Here is a 20,957-nt window from a genome sequence, read left to right as displayed (position 1 = left end):
TGAATGCACCTGTGGGCAGCTCTACAACCTGGAAACTTAAATCCCTTCAGGGGACAGGTGAGTGTCAACAACCATAAATGATCATGTGCAAACTCTATTGTTTCAAAAGCTCCTGAGAAAATATTTGCACACAGGGAACATTTGCTGTGAATTAGAACTCTGAAATGCCTAGGAAGGTGAAACCTTTAAATACAGGGTTAGGAGACAGCCCTCTGAACTGCGAGTGAGGCCAATAGGAAGAAAGTAAAGACAGGGCAGATCAGCCAGAGGTTTTTGTCTCACTTCCCCTCTGCCTGTGTCACTGTGGGTTACACGAAGCTGCTCCCACTGCCATGGTCTGACCCACAGTGGTAATCACTCTCATCCTCTTCCTGAATGTTCTTGATGGTCAGGTACCGATTCAGTCCGGAGCCCGAGACTGAGAAGCGATCAGGGATTCCATCCCCCTTGGATCCTACAATCCCACCAGTGCCCACTCGCATCACAAACCGGGGACCCTTCTCTGGTCTCTGTTGGTACCAGTCCACCTCATAATTACTGTAGCCGCTGCTCAGGGTGCAGGTGATTGTGGCCGAGGCTCCCAGGGAGGCCGATGTGGAGGCTGGCTGAGTCAGCACAGGCTGGGAGAGGGACCCTGGAAACACAGACACCCATGAGGGCTCCTCTTGGTAGGTGGCTGATAAGCTGTTAGAGGAGGAAGAACAGGGGTGGGGAGCAGGGGGCTGGGAGGTGGGGGTCCCTCTGGAGGCCCTGTCCGTTGCTTACCGTGGCCTGTGAGGAGACTGAGGAGGGTGAGGAGCAGAGGGGCCCAGGCCATGGCGGAGATGCTGCAATGCTGTGTTCTCCAACCTCTCAGCTGCGCCTGAGCCCCCAAAGCCTCTTATTCCTTCAGCGCAGGACTGGGCAGGGGCATCACCTTGCATGCAAATCTGGTCTGTCCCAGGACTGGTGATTAACAAGGGCAGGGCTCAGAGCAAGAACGCAGGTCTCTTAGGATTCAGAGTTTGCCTTCCTCTAGTGGCCAGGCGCTGCCTCACACTGTGGGCTCAGACAAAGTCTCCCTGGGCCCCTGCTTCACCTGGAGCCCAAGTGGGTCTCCTGGAAATTTCTCAGTCTCAATTTCTAATGTCTCAGGAATCTCCACAGTGCTTCTTTCCCTCTGGGGTCCCACAGTGGGATGCAGTGACTAGATCAGTTCATCCTGGAGCCCTCCCAAGGCACCTGTTCCAACTTTTGTTATAGGACGGGCGAGCCCTTTAACTGGTATTCAACGCATACAGAAGATGTGTCCACACTTGCAGATGACCACCTTCTCACTGTGTCCTCATCTCATTTTATGTCGTCCATGTTCTAATATCCTCCTCTTATAAGGTTACTGGTCCGTATACTCTCATTTCATCTTAACAACTCTCTGTAAGGCTCTGTCTCCAAACACAGTAACATTGGGGGTTAAGGCTTCAGTGTGAATTACGGACAATTTAGTCTATAATGATCAGTAAATACAGTACTTTTTTAATTGATGGGAATGAGTTAGAATAGAATAAACATATAAGTGTGAAAAGGAAAAAATTCTGAATATAACATTTTATATATTTTGACATTTGAACGAGTATATTTTCGTCATAAAATACACACAACATAACATTTGCATTTTAAATCACTTTTAACTGCAGAATTCAGTGGTGTTCAGTACATTCACAATGTAATGCAATTTTCGGCATGGTGGGTTGCACCTGTAGTCCCATCTACTCAGGAGTCTGAGGCGGGAGGCTTGCCTAGGCCCAAGAGTGTAAGGTTGCAGTGAGCTATCATTGCAACACTGCACATTAGTCTGGGCAAAAGAGCAAGACCCCATTCTCAAAAAAAAAAAAAAGGTGATGCAGTCATCACCATTATTAATTTCCATAGCTTTCTCATCATCCCAAATGGAAAGTTTCTATCCTTTAAACATTTATTTCTTATCCCCACTCCCCTAGCCCCTGGTAACCAGTGGAAAAGGTGGAGATTGGAAAACTGAATGAAGGAGAACTCAGGGCTCTAGGACATAGTATAGAAAGAAGCAGAGCATGACCCGCCCATGCTGGCTCCTGGGAGATGCTGCTTGAGCAGGTGAGAGTTGGCTGTGGCTGTTTCTATCCCTGAAAAACCACATTGATGCAGGCCGCCCACTGTGGGGTGCAGTATCAGGTCTCAGCAGTCTAATGGCAGTGCGTCCTGTGATTGCACCTTTCCCCCACACAATGAGTCAGAAATAAGCACTGACAGCCCAGGACTTTTGCTGGGGCACAGGACACGTAATTCATTACCACTTCCTATGTGTATTCTTCCCACAGTCACGTTTCCTCTAGAGACTTCCGAAATATCCTGCTGTCCGTCCAATTTCCTCATGGTGGTCAGGGAGAATTTTGTCAGTAGAACATTGATACTGCTTGCCAATATGCTAAAGAGAGTTTGAGTCTATGGGAGAAAAAGAGATTGTACTATAGTTTCGACATCTACTACTATTCATGTTGATTGTGTGCCATTCTTTTCTGGAATCAGAAATAACTATGGACCATGTGCCCTCTATTTTACGTCTTGAAAAATTTTTCTTCATATTTGGTAGCACTGTCTCATGATGCCACATGGTTTGGACTTTTGAATGAGAATGTTTGATCATTGAATACACACACACACACACACTCACACGCACACACACTCACACACACACCCAGAGAGAACAGAGAGAGAGAGATCTGTGGACAGTTGAGCTAGCACAGACTGGCCTAGGACACAGTGAGTAAAGAGACAAGCCAGGAAGAATAGAATGAGCCAACACTTGTACTTACATGCCAGGAGGGTAAGAGAGTGAGGGTGCCCCTCAGAGTCCTTATATTTGCCCCCGAAGGACCTTCTTGTTCAGTGATTGAACTGGAGGCAGATCCAGGGCATGAGGAATATGCCTCCAGAATTGAACTGCCTGAGTCCTCAATTATGGGGCTGACAGTGTCTCTTCCTAAATTTTCTCTTATTCTCAAACAGGTGTCAGATCACACTTTTTCATCAAACGTGAAGTAAGTAAGGATCACACTTCAGGGAGGACTCTGCCTGCTCATGTATGTGAGAGCCAGTGGAGTATTTTCCTTTCGGGACCAGTCCCACAGCGCCCCCTGCTGGCCTCAGGTCCCAGGTCCCCCAGCCCCTCTGACACTGCCCAGCTCTCCTGGAGGGGCATCATGACTATTGCAGATGGATCTTTCTGATGCCACCACTCAGGACAGTAGAATGGTTGTTGTTCTCCAATGGATTTGAGCTGAGACATCATTTGCCTCTTGGTCACTCTTGATCTCTGAGCTGCCCAATACATACAGTATTGTGCCATCCTTATTGTTACCAGATATTTCATTATAACTGGGCATTCAAGATTTTTTTTCCAGGTTCCTGGAGTCATTATCAATCCAGCACCATCTAAAACTAAGTTTAAGGCTTAAAATTCCCCCAGACTGCTCCATTAGTTCTAACCTGTTAAAAATTCTACCTGTGTCTTCCACAGTTGCTCTTAGTATTATCAGTTATTGTCGGTGTGAGGCTTTACTGCTAGATTCCCCCGACTCTCACGGCACAGGCTCTGGAATTTGGTGTCTTTTTTGCTAGGAGAAGAGGATGTTGTCCAGAAAAACTGTCTTCTGCTCTTGCTTCTCACTCTGGGTTTCTCTTTGTCCTTCGTTGTTAGCTTGGCACTCGTTATGTTCTTGTGACTCTCTGACATCATAAAGATTTCTGAGTCTGTTTTTAAATTGCCCTGGGCATGGGGCTTGATATAAATATACTATCGCTACAAACAGACCCTCCTCTTTAGAGGTTTTTCTTCCACTCCTGGTTAAGGGGTCCCGGTGGCCTTTCCCCCTGCCACACTCACACATGTTGATCCCTGATCAAGGTTGTCTGGTAAATGTTTCATAACTGACAGTGAAGAATAACAGGATGGTTGGGAAATGTTCATGAATATTGAGATCACCTGTGATAACGGAGGTTGGAACCATAAGCTCTAGGCCCAAAGAACTCAGGTTTATCCAGAGCCATCACAAACAAACAATTGATTTTTAAAAACATACAGAGCAAGAATAACCAGGATTTGAGAGATTAAAGAGGGGAAATTGAGTATGTGTGGTTCTGAGAACCGACTCCCGAAAACCATGGGGAGCTTACATGCTATACCTGAGACTTCAGAACATCCTTGAGGGTGTAATCTAAGAAGAAAGACAGAACTCATCTGTCCCACAGTTTTGCTGCCCAGGAAACAAGAACAGCTGCACCAAAAGGAGGGGGCACCTGTGGGCCAGGTAGAAGACACCTGGATCTCTGGGTCACACAGGCTGGATTCGTCTTTCTCCTTGTCCTCACCCCATCCACACCCACCATGTATCGGCAGCTTCTTTGGCTTCAAAAAACAAATTAAATTTGTTTGCATTTGGAGACCAGTAAGCAAAGGAGTGATTTTCACTGAACCCGTGCGCTGCTTTCAGTAGCACAAGTGACAGCAGAAGCCCTAGCATGAACTGGTGTTGGTCACAGGGATAGGGGAGGGATGGGGCAGTCAGCGGGAGTGGGGGCAGATCTTTCTCTCACTTCTCCATGGAATTGAAGCCCTTGGTGACATCAAGCCTGGGCACAGCTGTGTGACAGTGATAATCAGCCTCATCCTCAGGCTGGAGCCTGGAGCTGGTCAAGGAGGCTGTGTGGAGTAGAAGAATCAGGCTGGGAGCCCTGAAGATCCATGACTGCTGACTTAGGTCACGAACTTAGGAGCTCTCTCTGGGAGGGAGGTAGCCATTTCCATGGGAATACCCAGTGTTTCTGCTGCTCCCCAGTCAGGAGGAGCTGACCTTGTGATCTGGACACTGGTTTTAGCACATTTGGACAACGAGACAGTATTTCAGTGTCATCAGGTCGTGTTGTTTTGTTTTGTATTTTCTGAGACTTCAGAAACAACAAATGCAAAATTGAGAGGAGCCTTTGACAACTCGAGTGTACTTACAAAGACAGTTTGTGTCTAGGCAAGTTATTTTAAAATTTGAAAATTTTCACAGAACAAGAGCAAGAAAGGGTGAGGTTTTTGTCCCACTTCCCCATCTGTGTGTGTCACTGTGAGAAGCACTGCTGTGCCAGATCACACAGTAATAGTCAGCCTCATCTTCAGACTGGAGCCCAGAGATGAGTAAGAGCCCTGCGTTGGCAGAGGCATCTTTGGATCCAGAGAAGCGGCTGGGGACTCCAGCACCTTGGTGCTTATCTGAGTCTGTGTGGTAGTACAGGAGATACCTGGGAGCGCTCTCTGACTTCTGCTGGTACCAGTATATAACTTTGCCACCAACACTTACGTCACTCCTAAGTGTGCAGGTGAGTCTGGCTGAAGCTCCAGGAGATCCAGAGAGAAAGGCTGGCTGAGTCAGCACAGGCTGGGAGAGAGAACCTGGAAATGCAGACACTCGTGAGAGAAAGGCAGGGATGAGGGTAAAGCTTTTCAGAGATCTTTACCAGAAGGGCCAGAGCCGGGCTGGGTGGTTGCCCCTGGTCTCTGAGGTCTGTTCCTACCTGTGCAGTGAGAGATGATCAGGAGGAGGAGAGGAGTCCAGGCCATGGTGGACACAGCCCATGCACCCACAGTGGGACTGGGCTGCCCCCGGCCTCCTTTTCTGGCCACCCTCTGCAGAGGAGGAGCTGCTCATGCAAATGTGTTTCCATCCATTGGCTGCTCAGCCCCTCCCTGAGCCCTGTGGCTGGAGCTCAGCTCACACTGCTGTCTGAAGAGGAGGTAGATTTGCATTCCTTCTTGTGAGGGCCCAGGGAGGAAGCATCTGTTGAGACCATACAAAGGCTGCTGAGTCCTCATCAGTGAGCACAGTGCCTTAGCTCCATGGCCTGGATTTCTTTGAGTGGATGGTTCCTACGGAGCATCTGAGTATGAACCACAAGGCAGTCTCACAGCATCCCCACGCTGGTTGGAGGACACAAAACTCTGTGGTCCAGCTGGTCTCTGCAGCTCACCCGTCACTATTCAGAGATCCATGGTCTGATTCCTGGACACTGATTCTGTCATGCTATGCATGATTACTGTGATCTTCACTTACAGAAGAAGTCTTGATCCACAGGGTGTGCCCATAAGTAAATATACAAATTTTAAAGGTGTCAGCATCCACACAGTATGTTCTAGAAAAATCTAATTGCCCACTGTGCCATCAGTGTGGGCATCACAGTAAAAGGGTCAGCTGAGGAGCTAGGTTGAAGGACAGGTAAAGGCTGTCCAGGAGAACAGTAAAAAATAAAAATTTTCATAAAAATCTGTGACATGTTAAAAGCAACAATTCAGCAAAAATTATAGATACAATGATTTCACATATTTTACAGAGATTTGACTCAATTTAATGCTATAGGAAAATTAATAGATTTGGCAGACTTATTTTAACGGTGAAAAGTACGACATATTTTTCTGCTTAATTAAATTAACCATTATATCCTAAGTAAAATGTCATTTTCTGCAAAGTTGTTCCATATTTTCTGGTCAAGAATTTGTCCTAGATATTATACAATTTGTTTGTATTGTAATATCCTCACGTGAATTTTCCACAGGAATCAGACCACGGATGGGTGAACAGTGATTGGGAGCTGAAGAGAACAGCTGGGCTCTCAAGACTTTGGGCCAAGGAGAGGTGTGTGTAATATACACATTTTTATATCTATCTCCTTCTCTTGCTCAACAAATGCAAAGGCAAATGTTCTGACGTAATATTTTCTATTGAATGAACTTGGAATCTTGAACACAAAGTGTCCAGAGTTCAAAACAAAAAATTATTACCTTGACCTCATATCTACAACTCTTTCTGAGATTCCAATGTAGGTGAACTTACATATTATTTAACAAACATATATGCAGTTGGTCTTCAGTTCAAGGCAATGTTTTGGGCTCTGTAGATACAGCAACGACAAGAAAGAAAACAAAAACTATGGCAATAAACAATCCCTATTCTCAGGGAGCCTGGATATCAGCAGTGGAAGCACCGTGAATAAAGCCACCAGCTGTAATGAGATGTCTTCATGTGGCTGACCCCACCCTGACGAGTTAGTCACCCTGAGGATTTGAAGCTGTGACTGACAGCTGAGAGACATTCATTTCTCTAATTCTGAAGAATTCATTGAATTGTTCTGAAGTTGGCGATGTTTTTGACAATGTATGCTGTAAATAGCCCTGTGTCAGCAGGAGGCGGTCAGTCTCCTTGGACTAACGAATGTTTGGAATCTTACTGAAGGGCAGAAATAAAACAAAATATTCCCATTCTCCAGAAGAATTCCTAAGGAGAACCAGAAAACTGAGTGTGAGGAAGAAACTTAGTCATAGATAACCTCCTTTCTGCTCTGTTTGTGATGGAAAAGAGCAGCATAGACACCATAGCATGGAAGCCTTCCCTTGGAAGGAGAGGGGGAGAAAAAAGGTGGAGAGTGGGTGGATAAGAATGCGTCAGATGGGGCTGGGTCTCCTTCCCTCAGTCAGATACAGAACCCTGACTTTCCGCTGCTTTCTAGCTTTTTAATTGACCTTTACTCTCACCCATCACCAAGGTAAGCACAGGCACCATGACCCATAATAACACCTCAAAAGCCTCTTGCCTCTGCTGGGCCTCAGCCCTCACTTCCCTGGACCCCCAAATCAGGGCTGCACACACTGCAAATCACTGCGCCCCCAAATCAGGAACCTAACCCTTGACACCTCCCCTCTCATGGATTCTGACCTATTTCCGGAAATGTTTGATCGTGCGCTTTAACAGCAGCCGCTTCCATGTACAGGGGTGTCATTCCTTGTGCTACACTCTGCCCTGACCCTCAGTGCTTTCGCTCAATAGAAAGTAACCACATTTCAACTGACACAAGAAGAAAAAATAGAAAAAATCAAACACCGCATGTTCTCACTCATAGGCGAGTGTTGAACAATGAGAACACATGGACACAGGAAGGGGACATCACGCACTGAGGTCTGTTCTAACCCAATGCAAAGAAACTAGAACCTTGAAAAAAGGTTTGACGAAATGCTAACTAGAATAGCCAGCTTAGAGAAGAACATAAACGACTTGATGGAGCTGAAAAACACAGCACGAGGACATCGAGAGGCATACACAAGTTTCAACAGCCAAATTGATCGAGCAGAAGAAAGGGTATCAGAGATAGAAGATCAAATCAATGAAATAAAACTAGAAGGCAAGAGTAGAGAAAAAAGAGTGGAAAAAAATGAACAAAGCCCCCAAGAACTATGGGATTATGCATTGGGTTAGAACATGGTCTTTTAACTCAGAGAAGTTTGTTATCACCCACCTTCTGAAGCCTGCTTCTGTCAATTCGTCAGATTCATCCTCTGTCTTTTTTTGTTCCCTTGTGGATAAGGAGTTGTGATCTCTGGGAGGAGAAGAGGTGCTCTGTTCTTTGGTGGTTTCATTCTTTTTGCGCTTGTTTTTCCTCTAACTTCGTGGATTTATCTCCCTTTAATCTTTGAAGTTGGTGATTTCAGGAGTCTCTGAGTGGCTATTTCTCTGTTGAGGTTGGAGCTGTATCTTCTTTGGCCTGTAGGGGGCGATGCTGGGCTCTCGGGTCCGTCAGGTTGCTGGGGGCGTGTCCTTCCCTGGAGTTTGTCTGCAGGTGAGAGGGGCCCCGCCTTCCCAATGGCGTCTCTCCTCCCCCAGCTAGATCTTCCTGGTTGGGGTCAAGCTGTTGTATTTGCTGCCCAGCGCTCTAGCGAGGGCTTCAGTTTGAGTCGTGGGGCCTGCCAGGCCTTATGCTCTGTTTCTCGGCTTCCAACTCTGCCTCCCTCTGCGGCACGGTCTGTCCCCCTGGCGTTAGTCCAAACTCCCGCCCAGGTCCCTGTGACAACCTGCCATGGCCAGCGCAGCTGCTGCTCGGATTTGCATCGACTGCCCACGGCGCCCAACCATCGGCAGGGCTCTCGTCGACCATGGGTTACAGGAGGGATGAGGTAAGCACAGAATCCGATTTGGAGCACCAAGGGGGTTAAGTCCCCGACCCTCCAATCCAGCTGCACGTTTCAGGTGGGGACTGGACACCACTCCCCACACCCCCTACCCCGCCTTGATTTGTCCCCCTGGGCGGCTCTCGCCCTGTGCCTCCTTCCCTGGGCCTATTTTCAGAGCCCTATCAGCCCCACAGAAACGAACCCGGCACCTCGTTTGCAATGAAGTCCTCTAGCGCTCTGCGCCTCATTTGCTGGGAGCTACATTCCTGTGCTGGCTTCTCTGGACCATCTCGGTGTCCCGCTACTGATAGCGTCCTTTGATGCACATAAGTTTTACAATTCGATGAAATCCAATTAATCTGTATTCCCCTTTTTCTATTTTTCCTGTGCTTTTGGCATTAAATCCAAAAAAATGTTTCCAAAACCTATGTTGTGAAACTTCTTCCTAGTGTTTTTTATTAAGATTTTTATAGTTGTAGCTTTTCTGTTTGGGCCATTTATCCATTTCCAGATGGCATGTGGATATACAGTTTTCTCAAAAACATTTTTTGCAGTCTGTTTTCTCCCTACTGAATGATCTTGGCACCCCAGTTTAAAATCATTTGACCATGTAACTGAGAGATTATTTGTGCTCAATTCTATTCCATTTGTCTCTGTGTCTGTCTATCTGTACCACTCGGTTTTGATTGGTAAAACTTTGTAGTATGTTTTGAAATCGGGCAGCGTAAAATCTCCCACACTATTCTTCTCTTACAAGATGATTTTGGCTATTTGGGGTTCCATGATATTCTATATAAATTTTAGAATTAACTTTTTTTACTTTTGCAAAAACGATTATTGGAATTTTGATAAAGATTGAAATGAATCTGTAGAGTTCTTTTGTTTTTTTATTAATATCTTAACAATATCAAGTTTTCCAATACATGAACAAACGCTTGCTTTTTGTTATTTTTGCTTGTTATTTTTTATTCTTTAATTTCATTTAGCAATTTTTTATAGTTTTCCTTGTAAAAGTGTTTCCCCTTCTTCATTCTTAATGATTTTATTTTTTCTGATGCTGTTGTAAATTGAATTGTTAATTTTATTTTGAGTTGTGTCCTTTCTGGTTATTTTCTGTTTGGTTGTTTGAGTATACAAATATAAGAACCCTTTTTTGTTTAAAAAATATTATTACTATTATTTTTGTAGAGACAGGGTTTCATTTCATTGCCCATGCTGGTCTTGAACTGTTGATCCTCACCAATTCTTTCACCTCAGCTTCCCAAAGTGCTGAAATTATAGATATGAGCCAACATGGCTAGCCATTAGATGGTTTTATGTGTTGATTTTGTATCCTGAAACATTACCAAATTTATTTAATATTCAACTCTAACAATTTTTTGTTGGGAGTTTTTAATTTGTTTTTTAATGATACTTTAAGTCCTTGGATACATGTGTGCAGATTCTGCATGTTTGTTTCAGAGATATACATGTGCCATGGTGGTTTCCTGCAGCTGTCAATCCATTATCTGGGTTGTAAGCCCTGCATGCATTAGCCATTTGTCCTAATGCTCTCCCTTTACTTGCTCCCAACTCTCTATAGGCCCTGGTGGGTGATGTTTCTCCCTGTGTCCATGTGTTCTCATTGTTTAACTCCCACTTATGAGTGAGAACGTGCAGTGTCCAGTATTTTGTTCCAGTGTTACTTTGCTGAGAATGATGGCTTCAGGCTTTATTCATGTCCCTACAAAGAACATGAACTCATTCCTTTTAATGGCTGCATAATATTCCATGATGTATATATGCCACATTTTCTATATCCAGTCTGTCATTGATGGCATTTGGGTTGGTTCCACATCTTTGCTTTTGTAAATAGCGATACAATAAACATGCATGTGCAGGTTCTTTATAGTGGAATGATTTGTAATCAATCCTTTGGGTATATACCCAGTAATGAAATTACTGAGCTCAAATAGTATTTCCGGTTTTAGATCCTGAGGTATCACCACACTGTCATCAACATTGGTTGAACTAATTTACACTCCCATCAAGAGTGTAAAGGTGTTTCTGTTTCTCCACAGCCCTGCCAGCATCTGTGATTTTCTGACTTTTTAATAATTGCCATTCTAACTGGCATGAGATGGTATCTCATTGTGGTTTTGATTTTCATTTCTCTAGTGACCAGTGATGATGAGCTGTTTTTTATATGTTTGTTGGCCACATAAATGTCTTCTTTTGAGAAGTGTCTGTTCATATCTGTCACCCATTTTTTGGTGGGGTTGTTTGTTTACTTCTTGTACATTTGTTTAAGTTTCTTGCTGATTCTAAATATTAGACCTTTGTCAGATGGGTAGCTTGCAAAAATTTTCTCCCATTCTGTAGGTGGCCTGTTCACTCTGATGATAGCTTCTTTTACCGTGCAGAAGCTATTTCGTTTGATGATATACCATTTATCAATTTTGGCTTTTGTTCAATCACTTTTGGTGTTTTAGTCACGAAGTGTTTCCCATGCCTATGTTCTGAATGGTATCACCTAGGTTTTCTTCTAGGGTTTTTGTGGTTTGGGAGTTTACATTTAAGCCCTTAATCCATCTTGAGTTAATTTTTGTATAAGGTGTAAGAAAGTGGTCCAGTTTCTGTTTTCTGCCTATGGCCAGTCAGTTTTCTCGGCACCATTTATTAAATGGGGAATCCTTTTCCCATTACTTGTTTTTGTCACATTTGTCAAAGATCAGATAATTGTAGATGTGTGGTGTTAATTCTGCAGCCTCTGTTCTATTTCATTGGTCTATATATCTGTTTTGGTACAAGTACCATGCTGTTTTTGTTACAGTAGCCTGGTAGTGTAGTTTGCGGTTAGGTAACGTGAAGCCTCCAGCTTTTTTGGTTCCATGTAAAATTTAAAGCAGTTTTTTCTACTTCTGCAAAGAAAGTCAGTGGTATTTTGATGGGGATAGCATTGAATCTATAAATTACTTTGGGCAATATGACCATTTTTATAATATTGATTCTATCCATGAGAATGGAATGTTTTTCCATTTGTTTGTGTCCTCTTTTATTTCCTTGAGCAGTAGTTTATAGTTCTCCTGGAAGAGGTCCTTCACATCCCTTGGAAGTTGTATTCCTAGGTATTTTATTTTCTTTGTAGCAAGTGGGAATGAGAGTTCACTTATAATTTGGCTCTCTGCTTGTCTTATTTCTATTGTGTAGAAATCCTTGTGAGTTTTACACATTGATTTTGTATCCTGACACTTTGCTGAATTTGCTTATTAGTTTAAAGAGTTTTGGGGCTGAGATGATTGGGTTTTCCAAGTATATAATCATGTTATCTGCAGACAAAGACAATTAGACTTCCTCCCTTCCCATACAAATACCCGTTATATTTTTCTTGCCTGATTGCCCTGGCCAGCACTTCCAATAATATGTTGAATAGGAGTGGTGAGAGAGGTTATCCTTGTCTTGTGCTGGTTTTCAATGGGAATGCTTCCAGCTGTTGCCCATTCAGTAATATATTGGCTATAGGTTTGTCATAAATGGCTTTTATGATTTTGAGATAGGTTCCATCAACACCTAGTTTATTGAGAGTTTTCAGAAGAAAAAGATGTGGAATTTTATCAAAGGCCTTTTCTGCATTTATTGAGATAATCTTGTGATTTTTATTTTTTATTCTGTTTATGTGATGGATTATGTTTATTGATTTGTGTATGTTGAACCAGCCTTGCATCCCAGTGATGAAGCTGACTTGATTGTGGTGAATAAGCTTTTTGATGTGCTGCTGTATTCAGTTTGCCAGTATATTACTGAGAATTTTTGCATTGATATTCATCAAGGATACTGACCTGATTTTTTGTTGTTGTTGTTATATCTCTGCTGTATTTTGATATGAGGATGATGCTGGCCTCATATGATGATGTAGAGAGAAGTCTCTCTTTTTCTATTGTTTGGAATAGATTCGGAAGGAATGGTATCAGCCTCTCTTTGTGCCTCTTAGAATTTGGCTGTGAACCTGTTCGGTCCTGGGCTTTTTTTTTTGTTTTTTTGTTTTTTGTTTTGTTTGTTTGTTTGTTTGTTTGTAAACTATTAATTACTGCCTCAATTCCAGAACTTGTTATTGGTCTATTCAGGGATTCAACTTTTTTCTGGTTTAATCTTTGGAAGGTGTATGTATCCAAAAATTTCTCCATTTTTTCTAGATTTTCTAGTTTATTTGCATAGAGGTGTTTGGTGTATTCTCTGATGGTAGTTTCTATTTCTGTGGGATCAGTGGTGATATCTTCTTTGTCATTTTTTATTGCGTCTATTTGATTCTTCTCTTTATTAGTTGAGCTAGTGGTCAATCTATATTGCTAATCTTTTAAAAACCAGCTTCTGGATTCATTGATTTTTTGGAGGGTTTTTTCTGTTTCTATCTCCTTCAGTTCTGCTCTGATCTTTGTTATTTCTTATCTTCTGCTAGCTTTTGAGTTTGTTTGCTCTTGCTTCTCTAGTTTTTTGAATTGTGATATTAGGGTGTCAATTTTAGATCTTTCTTGCTTTTTGATGTGGGCATTTAGTGCTATAAATTTTCCTCTAAACACTGCATTAGTGGTGTCCCAGAGATTCTGGTACATTGTCTCTTTGTTCTTATTGGTTTCAAACAACTTCTTTATTTCTGCCTTAATTTCATTTTTACCCAGTAGTCATTCAGGAGCAGGTTGTTCCATTTTTGTTCAGTTGTGTGGTTTTGAGTGAGTTTCTTAATCCTGAGTGGTAATTTGATTGTACAATGGTCTGAGAGACTTTTTCTTATAATTTCCATTCTTTTGCATTTGCTGAGTGTTTTACTTCCAATTATGTGGTCTATTTTAGAATATGTGCTATGTGGCACTGAGAAGAATGTATATTCTCTTAATTTGTGGTGGAGAGTTTTGTAAATATCTAATTAGGTCCACGTGGTTCAGAGCTGAGTATATGTCCTCTCTTATTTCCTTGAGCAGTGGTTTGTGGTTTTTCTTTGAGGGGTTCTTCATGTCTCTTGTAAGTTGTATTCCTAGGTATTTTATTATTGTTGTAGGAATTGGCAGTGGGAGTTCACTCATGATTTGGCTCTCTGCTTGTCTATTGCTGGTATATCAGAATGCTTGTGATTTTTGCACATTGATTTCATATCCTGAGACTTTGCTGAAGTTCCTTATCAGCTTAAGAAGGTTTTGGGATGAGATGGTGGGGTTTTCTAAGAATGGGATATCCTTGTTAATTTTCTGTCTCATTGATCTGTATAATATTGACAGTGGGGTGCTAATGTCTTCCACTATTATTGTTTGGGAGTCTAAGTCTCTTTGTAGGTCTCTAAGAAGTTGGTTTTTGAATCTGAATGCTCCTGTGTTGGGTACGTATGTACTTAGCATAGTTAGTTCTTCTTGTTGCATTGATTCCTTTACCATTATGTAAGGCCATTCTTTGTATTTTTGATCCTTGTTGGTTTATAGTTTGTTTTAGCAGATACTAAGATTGCAACCCCAGCTTTCTTTTGCTTTGCATTAGCTTGGTCAATATTTCACCATTGTTTTATTTTGAGCCTATGTGTGTTTTTGCACAGGAGATCTGTCTCCTGAATACAGTGCACCAAGTGTCTTGACTCCATCCAGTTTGTCAGTGATTTTTAATTGGAGGCATTTAGCCTATTTAAATTTAAAATTAATATTGTTATGTGTGAATTTGATTCTGTCATGATGATGCTAGCCGGTTATTTTTCATATTAGTTGATGCAGTATTTTCATAGTGTCTTGGGTTTTCCATTATGATGTGTTTTTGCAGTGGCTGGAACCAGTTTTTCTGTCCATATTTAGTGCTTTCTTCAGGATCTCTCCTAAAGCAGTACTGGTGGTAACAAAATCCCTTAGCATGTGCTTATCTGTGTAGGATTTTATTTCTCCTTCACTTATGAAGCTGAGTTGGGCTAGATATAAAATTCTGGTTTGAAAATTCTTTTCTTTAAAAATGTTGAATATTAGCTCCAAGTCTCTGGCTGGTAGGGTTTCTGCAGAAACATTCACTGTTACACTTAAGGGCTTCTCTTTGTACATAACCTGATCTTTCTCTCTGGCTGCCCTTAACGTTTTTTCCTTCATTTGAAACTTGGAGAATGTGATGACTATGCATCTTGGAGTTTCTCTTCTCGAGAAGTATCTTAGTGGTGTTCTCTCTGTTTCCTGAATTTGAATGTTGTCCTATCTTGCTGAGTTGGGGAAATTCTCCTGGATAATATTCTGATGTGTGTTTTCCAACTTGGTTGCATTCTCCTCGTCACTTTCAGGTACACCAGACAGTCGTAAGTTTGGTCTTTTCACATAGTCTCATATTTCTTGGAAGCTTTGCTGATTTGTTTTCATTCTTTTTTCTCTTACCTTGTCTTCACACCTATTTCAGTAAGTTTATCTTCAATCTCTGATAAACTTTCTTCCACTTGACTTATTTGGCTATTGATACTTGTGTATTCTTTACAAAGTTTTTGTGCTGTTTTTCATCTCCATCAGGTCATTTATGTTCCAGTCTAAACTGATTATTGCAATTAGCAGTTCCTGTAAACTTTTATGAAGTTTCTTAGCTTCCCTGCATTGGATTAGAACATGCTTCCTTAGCTCAGGAATGTATGTTATTTTGGTAGGTGTTTTATGGTTTTTGTACATATGAGAATATGTTGTCAGAAAACAGAGATCATTTTACTTTTTCATTTCTAATTTCTGTTCTCTTTTTTATTCTTCTTGGCTAACTGTTCTGACTAGGTCTTTCCATACTATTTGGAAAAGAAGTGGTAAAAGTGTGCATCCTTGCTTTGTTCCTGAAATTACAGAAAATGTCTTCAGTTCCTCAGATTGCATATGATGTTAACTGAGGGAGTTTCATAAATGGGTTCTACTCTGTTAAGGTAGTTTCCTTTTAGTTGTAATTCATTAAGTGTTTTTGTCATGAAATGGGGTGGCATTTTGTGCAACAATTTTTCTGTAGCCACAGTCTTACTGCTTTGCATCTGGAAGAGCCAATCTGCTCTACACCCACCCATACCTCCACCACTATATGCGTTGTTTAGAGAGAAAGGAAAACCTTGTGTCCTTCAGAGGACAGGGCCACTCTGCCAGAACCACAGCAGTGGTCACCTGTGCGAGAGGGTTGGGGAGCAGAAGAGGCCCTCATGGATACACCTGTGGACTCTGCGTGAATCCATAGCAGCTGTTACTGCTCTATATATGTGGACTGGGATGATGCTCCCCCACCACCCTCGACTCAGACATAGGCAAGGGTTCATGGACAAAGGGGAATAGACCAGGATCAGAGGCAATAGAGTAAGAGGACTAGGCTCAGGCTCCTGTGGATCATATGGGGTGACCGTTATAGGGACTCACCCCATTTGTCCCAGAGTTTGTGTCTGTGTTGATGAGTCTTTCAAGAAAGCCACATTTTTCTCTCACTCTGACCACCTCCAGCTGATAACCCCTCTTTTAGGTTGATTAGATTTGGATGGCCCCAGAGTTTCCATTAATGAATTTTAATTTAAAGAAAAGGTTGTGGAATGACTGCTTCATCCAAATCAGCCCTCTTCCCTTGTCTCCCATGCCATAAAGGATCTCAGTCCAGACGGTCACATGAGCACATTTTGCAGGTGGGGTGAAGAACACCAGGCTAGCTGCATCCAGTTTCCTGTGAGAATGCAGCTGCTGAGCCCAGTGAACGGTGAGCAGATGACACAGGGTCACATCAGGGGCTGGCTTCTTAGCTATGGTCACCTGCAGATCCCCCAGAGATAAGCCCACAGCATCCAGTGCTGTCCTAGGCCCAGACACACTGAGTCTTTCGGTTACTCTCTGCCTTTCTGTATTTCTTCCATTCCAAAAGAGACCGCTGTGAGCGTCCTTGTGAATGTGCGTCTGTACTTACTGCTGTGCACAGAACTCCTGAATCATGACGTACCTGCCTGCTTCACTCTGCCATTGGTAGTAAAGTCCTGGGATCTTGAACCTGCTGAAGGGGTTCCCTGATAGACATCAGAGCAGGGAGCCCAACTTGATGAAGGGGAACCCGCCAGGAATGAAGGGCTGTGCCCAGAGCTGCCTGTTTCTTCCCCACTCAAGAGTATGGCCCATTTCCAGGCTCCAAATTTCTCTCCTGGAAGCCGTGTGCTGTAAGACTTAGTGTCTCCTCTCCTCTCAGCTCACCGGCCTCCAGCATCAAATGAACCTGAAGCTGGTGTCTCACTGGACATAGGCAGAGCCAGGCTGAGCTCTTTTGTCTCTCACATGCTACGTATGCATTCCAGTCTCAACCCCTTCTGCTTGGGGACTGAGGGGCCTCATGCAAGTGGTTGTGACAGAACATGAGATTCCTTGTCCAGAGCTCAGACTGAAGCAACCCCTGGGGAGGTCCTAAATCTGCAGATTGAAGAATAATAGAAAGAATAATTAGGGAAGTGGGTAGGCATCATTCCTTGGGAATTACATCACATGCGTTTAGCACAAACTAATGTGCTTACTTGAGAGTACCTGTGTTAAAGAAGCTCCGTCTTTGTGGTTAAGCCCCTAGACCCACATCAGTAAGGGAGGCTGGACGTAGCTTTGCCGCTTCCAGGTTGTGACACATAAAATAAGGGGCACCTAGTTATGTTTATGTTTATATACACAATATCGTCTTGGAGATAGAGATGCTGTCTTTTTCTTTCTTTGACTCAGAGTCTCACTCTGTTACCCCATCTGGAGTGCTGTGGCCCAGTCTCAGCTCACTGCATCCTCTGCCTCTTGGGCACAAGTGATCATCATGCATCAATCTTTTGAGTAACTGGAATTACAGGAATATGCCATGAGACCCAGATAATTTTTGTAGTTTTAGGACATGTGAAGGTGCACTACGTTGGTCAGACGTGTCTCAAACTCCTGGCCTTAAGCAATGCAACAGCCTCAGCCTCCCAAAGTGCAGGGATGAAGGTGTGAGCCACCACCCCTAGCCTTCATTTTGATTCTTAATCATTGTTTTACTAAATTTACATTTCACTGACCTCTAGTGTTTATATTGATAAATTAGAACCCTACCTTCAGGCAACAAACACTTCCTCTCCAATCAGGGCCCATTGCCTGAAAAGCAATAGTAGAGTTTCTGTCATGATCAAATGAAGTCACAGTCTCAGGAATTAAAAGGTTGTTTGTCAATAGTAAGGTCGTACATGTACTAAAGGAAGCATAATGTGGTTGCCAAACAGACACAGACAGACCCCCATGTTTCTAAACACAGACCCTGGCTGGGAGGGAACATAAATATCAGCATCCTCGGTCACTTCTGCTGAGGGAAACCATCAGACCAGGAGACAGGATGTAGGAGGAGGTGGCACTTTTCATAGTTCTCATGGGGCATCTTGTTTGTGTATTACCCATTCAAACTCAGGAGACTAAAACAAAATTGTCCAGCACTGGTTAGAGGTGAATCAGTATTAGCATAAGATGCAGGCAGGGCTGTGCATCACTGGAGAAAGAAGATGAACTGCCTGCAGGGCTCGATACTGTTAGAGTCCCCAGAAAATGAACTGATTTTTTTAAATCAGAAAAAGGAATATAATCTATCCTAGATGATGTATATGTGCCTATACAAACATAAAAATAGCCATAAAAGGCCAAATGACCCAGAAACCCTCAAAGGTACTAATGAGCCCTTTATGGGATGAGATGCAATTCAGCAACAACAGGGAGAATCTCAGAAGAAGTGTGCAGAGTGAAAGAAGCCTGAACAAATGGGAAGATAATGTCTGATAATGCTAAGATTCCCCAAAATGAAAACCAAGCACTAGTGATAGAGAGAGATCTGTGGCTTCCCAGGATGCTTTGGGGGACAGAGGGAGATGGCAAAGGGTGAGGGGGAGCTGCTGGGGTTGGACACAGGTTGCATAGCTGGCGGTGCTGATGTTTTCAAGGATCCAGATAGATCTGAAAATGGGTGTAATAATATAATGTAAATATTGGTGGTTTATTATATGTACATTATTCCTTCTTGGAAAGAATTTTTAAAAAGAATAGGCAGGGGAGGAAAGAAGCAAAGGGATTCAACCTGAGGAGAAGGGAGAGAAAGCCACCAGTCTGGGGACTTCTGGAAATCAGGAGATGAGCATGATGGAGACACAGGTTCCACATAAGAGGTGGGTCTGAGGTGACACAGCTGGAACAGCAGCCTCATCCTGGGACTTCAGTGTAGACACCGTGTCCCAAGGTACAGGGAACAGAACGTTTTTTTTCCTGGAGGCCCTGTTCCTAGGAAGGAGGTGCTGTGTCTGATTCTCAGAACACAAGAAAAGAGAAACTTCTACTCCCAGCAGGGCCCTGAATGCCCTGGACCTTGGGGGAAGCAGCAGCAGCAGAAGACACAGGCTATGACTGAGCAGCAGCTGTTGAGCGCTCACCCTCCTGGCAGAGGAGAAAGGGGGTTCTTGTCTCACTTCCCCCTGGACCTGGAGCACTGTGGGAGCATTCAGGTTGATGTCATATGACTGGCAGTAATAATCAGCCTCATCCGCAGCCTGGAGTCCAGTGATGGTCAGCGAGGCTGAGTTGCCTGACTTGGAGCCAGAGAATCGGTCTGAAACCCATGAGGGTCGCTTATTATTATCATAGATGAGAAGTTTGGGGGCCGTTCCGGGGAACTGCTGGTACCAGCTTGCATAAGTACTTCCGATGTTGGAGCTACTTCCAGAACAGGAGATGGTGACCCTCTGCCCAGGGGTCCCAGACACTGAGGGTGGCTGAGTCAGCACAGACTGGGCCCAGCATCCTAGAAGTGGGAGACACACAGGCATCATCATTCTGGGTGTAGAGACAAGAGGAGAAAGCAAGAATCCATAGGCTTCCCAGGGCCCCTCCCCTGGGCCCCATGCAGTCACCTGTGCACTGAGCCAGGACAGTGAGGAGGAGAGGAGCCCAGGCCATGCTGGAGATTGCCCTGAGTGCCACCTCCTGTGCCCACAGCTGAAGCAGAGCTTCCCCAAATGTCTCCCTGCCCCTCTTCATATCTGAGAGTGGGAGGGTCCATCCATGCAAATCAGACCCCCCAGCTTTCTAATCCCACCCTGGGCCCTAGGTAAGGTCCCTATGCCTGAGGATGTCAGGGGGTGGCAGGGTTGGGGCACTGTGGTCCGAAGGGGTGGGGAGGACCCAGCTGTGAGTCCTGAAAAGAGGACACCAGGCAGGGCAGGTGGCTGGTTCTGCTCTAATCACCCCCAGTCTTCTCAGGAATGGTTCTTAAGTGCCCCCTGGTGTCCAGACCAAAACAAACCATTTACAAGGTGACCAGAGCCTCTCAGAGACACTGCTGCCTCCCTGCTATTCTGTTCTCTGTCCCCTCTCAGGGTCAGTCCAGGTGGTGCCTGTATCCTCTCCCTGTGACTGCAGGACTGTCCTCATAATGTACTGGGCTCCTCTGGGGTGAATCTGTCTATGGCGCTCTGACTGTTTATTGTAGAGGACTCAGGTGGTGACTACACAATGTCATCATAGGTCAGAATCAAACCCAGAGCAGGGACTGACCTTCATGAACTCACTTCCCCACATCGGGACCTCTCCTCTCATGTGGCTCCTCCCTGCTGGTCAGAGCTCTGCTTCCTCTGTTATCCTACAGCACTGATTCTGTTTGTGCCGGGACATCAATAAAAAAAAGAGTGATTTTCACTGAAGCCATGCTCTGCTTTCAGCAACACAAGTGACAGCAGGAGCCCTAGCATCAGCTGGTGTTGGTCACAGACAGGGATAGGGGAGGGACTGGACAGACAGGAGGAGTCGGGGTGATCTTTCACTCATTTCTCCATGGAACAGGAGCTCTTGGTGACACGGAGTCTGGATGCAGCTGTGTGACAGTGATAGTCAGCCTCGTCCTCAGGTTGGAGCCCAGAGGTGGTCAAGAAGGCTGTGTCAACAAAGCTACAGCAGGAGAATTAGGCTGGGACGCCTGAAGGTCCGTCACTGCTCTTCTGGGTCTC

The 20,957-nt window shown here is 43.9% G+C and overlaps 1 protein-coding gene and 1 gene segment (V, D, J or C); both read right to left on the bottom strand.

Moving 5' to 3' along the window:
* Nucleotides 1-238: 238 nt before the first annotated feature.
* LOC108298026 lies at nt 239-855 on the bottom strand. The segment is given in 2 exon segments: nt 239-634; nt 766-855. Coding segments are annotated over 2 exon segments (378 nt in total).
* Nucleotides 856-19,014: 18,159 nt separating this feature from the next.
* LOC108298021 lies at nt 19,015-20,139 on the bottom strand. Its single transcript, XM_017520724.2, has 2 exons — nt 19,866-20,139; nt 19,015-19,756 (listed from the first exon to the last, which is right to left on the bottom strand). The coding sequence occupies exons 1-2, from the start codon at nt 19,990-19,992 to the stop codon at nt 19,086-19,088; spliced, it is 798 nt and encodes a 265-aa protein (XP_017376213.1). The 5' UTR covers nt 19,993-20,139; the 3' UTR covers nt 19,015-19,085.
* Nucleotides 20,140-20,957: the final 818 nt, after the last annotated feature.

The sequence above is a fragment of the Cebus imitator genome, unplaced genomic scaffold (assembly GCF_001604975.1).
Source record: "Cebus imitator isolate Cc_AM_T3 unplaced genomic scaffold, Cebus_imitator-1.0 Scaffold872, whole genome shotgun sequence".
Lineage (NCBI taxonomy): Eukaryota > Metazoa > Chordata > Mammalia > Primates > Cebidae > Cebus > Cebus imitator.
Note: the sequence above shows the minus strand (reverse complement) of the source record. Positions and strands in the feature narration are given on the sequence as shown.